Source organism: Coffea arabica, chromosome 4c (genome assembly GCF_036785885.1).
Source record: "Coffea arabica cultivar ET-39 chromosome 4c, Coffea Arabica ET-39 HiFi, whole genome shotgun sequence".
NCBI classification, from domain to species: Eukaryota; Viridiplantae; Streptophyta; class Magnoliopsida; order Gentianales; family Rubiaceae; genus Coffea; species Coffea arabica.
The window spans coordinates 50,859,587-50,865,016 of NC_092316.1; the positions used below are offsets into that span (position 1 = coordinate 50,859,587).

The 5,430-nt window shown below is 34.4% G+C and overlaps 1 protein-coding gene across 4 annotated transcripts; it reads right to left on the reverse strand.

Annotated features, from left to right (window-relative positions):
* Positions 1-217: 217 nt before the first annotated feature.
* Positions 218-3,920, reverse strand: LOC140005390 (F-box/kelch-repeat protein SKIP11-like). Of its 4 annotated transcripts, none has more exons than XM_072046321.1 (4): positions 3,522-3,920; positions 3,418-3,440; positions 3,080-3,122; positions 218-2,004 (listed from the first exon to the last, which is right to left on the reverse strand). In XM_072046321.1, exon 4 carries the CDS (start codon positions 1,640-1,642, stop codon positions 515-517), a length of 1,128 nt encoding a protein of 375 aa, XP_071902422.1. In that variant the 5' UTR covers positions 1,643-2,004; positions 3,080-3,122; positions 3,418-3,440; positions 3,522-3,920; the 3' UTR covers positions 218-514. The 4 variants fall into 4 exon arrangements, with proteins under 4 accessions (XP_071902422.1, XP_071902420.1, XP_071902423.1 ...); XM_072046319.1 differs by having other exon boundaries at positions 3,387-3,440; XM_072046322.1 differs by lacking the exon at positions 3,080-3,122.
* Positions 3,921-5,430: the final 1,510 nt, after the last annotated feature.

Here is a 5,430-nt window from a genome sequence, read left to right on the forward strand (position 1 = left end):
GTGTTAGCCCCAATCATTGAGATGGTCATCTGGCCTCCGATTACATATATATACCAGCTGATTAAACCACTAAATGTGAACTTGGCAATTGCCAATCAGTGGAACTGTGAAACTTGTTGGTCCTTTAATCAGAAAGAGAAAGCATATGTTTATCACCAGCTTTACCATATTTGAAGGATGACAATGTACAAGCAAGAAAATACATCGAACAAAAGTAACCAGGCAATTACAACTTTTCTACATCAAATTAAGATATTAAAGGAAATCAGAATAGTCTGTTTACATAGCATATTCCATTCTATTTATTGAAGTTTTACAATATTTCACGGCTAAAAGATGCACCTAGTGCTCTACATTATTTGTCTATGCCTCTTGAATTTCTTTCAAGCTCTTGACTAGCCAAAAATTTTTTCTGAATATCAAATTAACAAGACAGATGAAAGTAAACATGTAAACTATTTTTTTTTGGTGAAATAAACATGTAAACTATAAGTTGTTGCCAAATTAGGACACCTCAGCAACCCATCACAGCGCAATTATACACAAAACTACCTGAATGCTTTGTTCCCAACAATGTCCACTCTAGGGGACCTTCAGCTGGCTCCCAAGCATTGATCTCTATGTACCCTCCATTCAATGCCCTTGGTCCACCGATAACCATCAATTGATTACCACAGGCCCTGAATGCCAACCCCCAGCCATTCATGGAGGTTGCCTGTTCAGGCAATCTACCTATGGTAATCCACACATTTCTCTGCTTGTCATACTTCCAGACTTCTTTTTCATCGCAATAAGCTGCATATAACTCATTCTTCACCACTGCGAGCAGAGGAGGTGCTCTTGCTGTTGCAGGAGAATCATTAGTACCCTCTCTAGCACATTGAGGGTACATATCAGGAATTTCAAACCAGGTTCCTGTCCTCAAATCATATACCTCTCCACAAGTAAGCACCTTTAAGCTAGCTCCATCGCTTGCACTTGGGTTGCCTATTCCGACACCACCGATGACATAAAACTTGCCATCTATGAATACCCCTGAACATAGTTTTCTAGGTTTATGCATTCTGGGAAGAGTCAACCAACTTTCTGTCGTTGAGTTATAAAGTTCAGCAGAGCTCAGTAAATTGCCTTTTGAGTCACAACCACCAGCCACGATCGCAATCTCTCCAAGACTAGCAGAGCCAAATAGCCATCTTGGGATGTTTGTCCTTACGCCAGACGACCATGTATTAGTTAATATGCTGTATTTGTAGATCACTTGAGACTCTATTTCCTTTCCAAAGACAAGAAGTTCAGTGCCAACAGCCAGTGACTCCTTGTCAGAAAAAAGGAAACACTCGTTTGAAATCATTTTAGGCAAAGACATCCATCTACGGCGCAAAGGATCAAAAGCTTTCCATTCAAGAAGGCTGCTAGAAACATAGACCCAATGTTCTACAATACCCAGCTGCCTCCTCAACTTATAAAGATCCCCACTTCGGATTAGAGACCTGAAATTGTGATTGAGTGAAGCGATAGTGCCATAATCTGCCCTCGAGCAGCGAAGTAAGCAATTAATTGAGAGATCTTGACCAAGTTTGAGGATGAGTGAACTTGTATCAGTATAATAACCATGGTGGCCTTGGTCATTTTCTTGATCCATAGATTGCCTTTGGAATGCCAGTGGCTTGGATGGTTTTATCACTCCAGTCTCTTCCTCGAGGTGCTTTCGCTTTGAGGTCCCTCCCTTGGGGCACTTTTGCTTTGAGTTTTGCCCTTGGAATGCCAGTCACTTGGACGATTTCATCACTCCAATCTCTTCCTCAAGATGCTTTAGCTTTGAGTTCTCTCCCTTGGGCCCTTTCACTTTGAGTTCTTGATGGAAGAATAAGTATTAAAAACCCACTTGCTCTCTTCTTCACAGGCGCTTGGCAAGTCCCGAGAGACAAGAAATGATGGCCCCTCCAATATGATGGCTGAAAGAGTGAGAAATCTAAGAACTAAACTGGTCCAACAAAGTTAAGCCTGAAAACATCAGTCCAAGCGATATTAGTTAATGGTACAATCTGGAAAATAAAGAAGCAAAAGAATACCTAAACAACTCAGCCATAAATATATGATCTTTATTGAAGATTGGAATAATTACAATCTATATCTTTCTTTGATATGCTAAGAAGAGCAAATTCCATAACCATAAGACATCTAAAACAGGGAGTAACAAAGTGGGTGTAATCGGTTAGGCATTGCATTTAAAAAGTGAACGAGACCCTTTGTGAGAAAACCATGCAACGCATCATGAAATACATGATTAGAAGAAAAATTTTCACAAACAGTCAGTTAAAACCCAAAACTCAATTTTGAGGACATTGATTTTTGGAGCAGTTCTACATTTGCAAGGAAATAGTTGAGTGTAAACTCAGCAACAAGGGCATGAGCACACATCTTGATACAAGCCCGAACAAGTGCTGACAATACTAGCATGTCTAGCTCAACGATGACTAGCTCCAAGTGCCAATCTAGATCTCTTCGCCATCATCAATACCAAACACTTTTCCAAATCATCAAAACAAAAAAAAATTGGAATTGAATGGGTAGAAACATGGTTATTTAAAGTTGAGTAGATAAAACAACTAACTCTAGAATCAACTTTGGACGACAGTGAATGCCAACCAAAAAGATCCAGTTATGAATAAGAATATATTCCTTGAATTGGAAAATGTTTTTGTATTTCCAAAAAAGAAAGGAAAGAAAGATTTAAATTCCATGAAATAAAATCCAAATGTCGAAATCAATAGAAAGGATCTTATACATTGAAAAGAGCCACTGATGAATAAGAATAATTTCCTGAGTTGGAAAATGATTTTGTACTTCTAGGGGAAAAAGATTTTCATTTAAATTCCATAACACTAATCAAAATTTGGAAAACAACAACAAGAATCTTCTACATTACTAATATAGACAAATCACCATAAACTCACAAAAGTGAGAAATCCATCCCTTCAAACTCAATCTGGAAAAGGGTTGAACTCCCAATATTTAACAAAATTTAAATCAAAACAAGGATAAAGATTCAATATTAAATCAAAAACCAAATTAAAACCTGCATGCATGTATGGTAAAAGCCAATTCAATTCAACATGCCCCTGCAAGAGAAATTCAGACTAAAATCAGACCACCGAATGCCTATCCCAGAAGCAATTATAGCAACACCCAATTAAGGGGATAACAAGCAAATACTCAGAAATGAAAAACAATCACAAATTTAATAGTGATAACTAGCAGTCAAGAGAACACATTTGAAAAATCCTACCAATCAAAAAAAATTTTAAAAATAGTTATACATGCAATAGGAAAATAAAAAAAATTAACATTGACATAAATTTGAAATAAAAGATTGATCATTATACATGAATTGCCCTCAATGGTCAGAATCCTTACATGCATTCCCTTCAAAATATAACCTAAAATGAAAAAGGGAAAAGAACTCATTAGGAATTATCTCATAACAAGAAAAACCTAAAAAACCAAACCAGAAAACTTACAGAGTAATCCGAGCATAGTCTTTGATTGTAACTACCAAAAAGAACAAATTTCTGCTAATAAACAGAGAAAGAAAAATGAATCGATAGCTAAATTATTTCATCGGGGCCACTTTGGAAACTTCTTTTTTTTGCATTTGGAGCCCTCTCAAATCTAAACTACAACAAAAAAACAGTTCTCTCTTAACTGTGATGAGAATTGAGGAGTGAGAAGAAGGAAGAAGAATTGGATTTTTTATTGGATAAGTTGAATATTCGCTAGAAGTAGCAGTATTTGTAGTAGTGAACCAACGGGAAGAGGGAGACGACGGCAACTTGGGAAATGAGATGGCTGTGATAGTAAGGGGTTAAGATTTAATGGATTTAATGGCCGTCATTTGCACGTGTGAGCATTTATTTTTTGAAATGGTTGTCGCCTTTGGGACATTTTTTCCTTACCAAACTCTAAAAGGGTTCCATTCTCTGTACGGCTCTTCGTTTCGTAACATTCGTTCTACACCCGAGCAACACACTATAATTTCTACTTTTCTCTTTATTTTTTCTTTTGAGTGGATTTGATTTTCATTAGAGTGATCCTAATATGATTTCTTTCCAATCTGATTACGTTGGTACCAAAATATACACGTTTCCTAATTTAGAAATCTATTTTCCTATATGAGAATTATGATTAAGGCTTTTCAAGGATTAATGAATTTGGCATGTATGGTCTTATGGTTTTAATTATTTACAAAAATTTCCCTATGTGCTATATTCATTTAAACTGGTTTAGGTTATATAATATGAACTCGATTATTTTATATAATTAGGTTATGGAATACAAAGTGTTGATTAGATATCTATGTACTAGTTCTGTCAAAAATATATAGGCTAAAATGGCGTATATAATATTTGTCATTTGCAAAGATTTAGGTTAAGAAATACAAATTGAATCATTTACAAATTAGGTCATGGAATACAAAGCATAAAAAAAAAATTCATGCTCGAGCTCTATTTGTGTATAACAGTTAAAAATAATATGTACAGCGATTTGTCGTATTTGTTTCTTGCACTCGAATAATTGACCAAAAAAATCAGTAATTGATGATAGTTATTGCATCATGAAATAAAGTAAAACACCAAAATCGAACTTTATATAATGAATTACTTTTATAAGAGAATCTAAAATTTTGTTGTATATTCTTCATGTAATAATTAACTGTTTCACGAGTTAATTGAAAAGAAACAATAATAATAATAATAATAATAATCATGAATATCAATTATTATGTGCTTAGAGCTCATAAAACTATTTGTGCAAAAAGAATTTTACTAATTTATGTACCTCTATGTTTGCAGCATTTCTCTTGCATGATAATAACAAACTATTTTTTCCAGATTTTCCATTTAACTGATTTATTTATTTAAAATGCCTAATTTAGTTTTCAATTTCCTCTTGATGAGATTTACCTTTCGGGTTTGGTAGGGCAATGATGCAATAACAAAGGCTCTCGTGGTTTTAATTCTATACAACAGTTCTCAATCTTGTAATTGATTTGCAAAAATTAAAGTTGCAGAATATGAATTGTATTGCCTTTTAAATTAGGGTTTTCTAGTACCTAGTGCCAAAAACAAAACCATGCTTGAAATCTATTTGATTTATAACTATTACAATAGCATATATAATATTTGTCTTGGTTTATCTTTTATTTGTTTGTGAGTGAATGACTTGAAAATACTAATTGGCAATCAAGAGTCCAACCAGAAAATGTAAAACACCAAAATCAAACAAAATATCTAATGGTCTACCTTTATACGAGCATCTGATAATTTTTTTTTCAGATCTCATAACAATTTTTTGGTTTAATAGTTAAAGAAGATAATAACCGTAATGAGAATATGTATTTTGGGAGAAAAAATCTAGTCACCATATTAT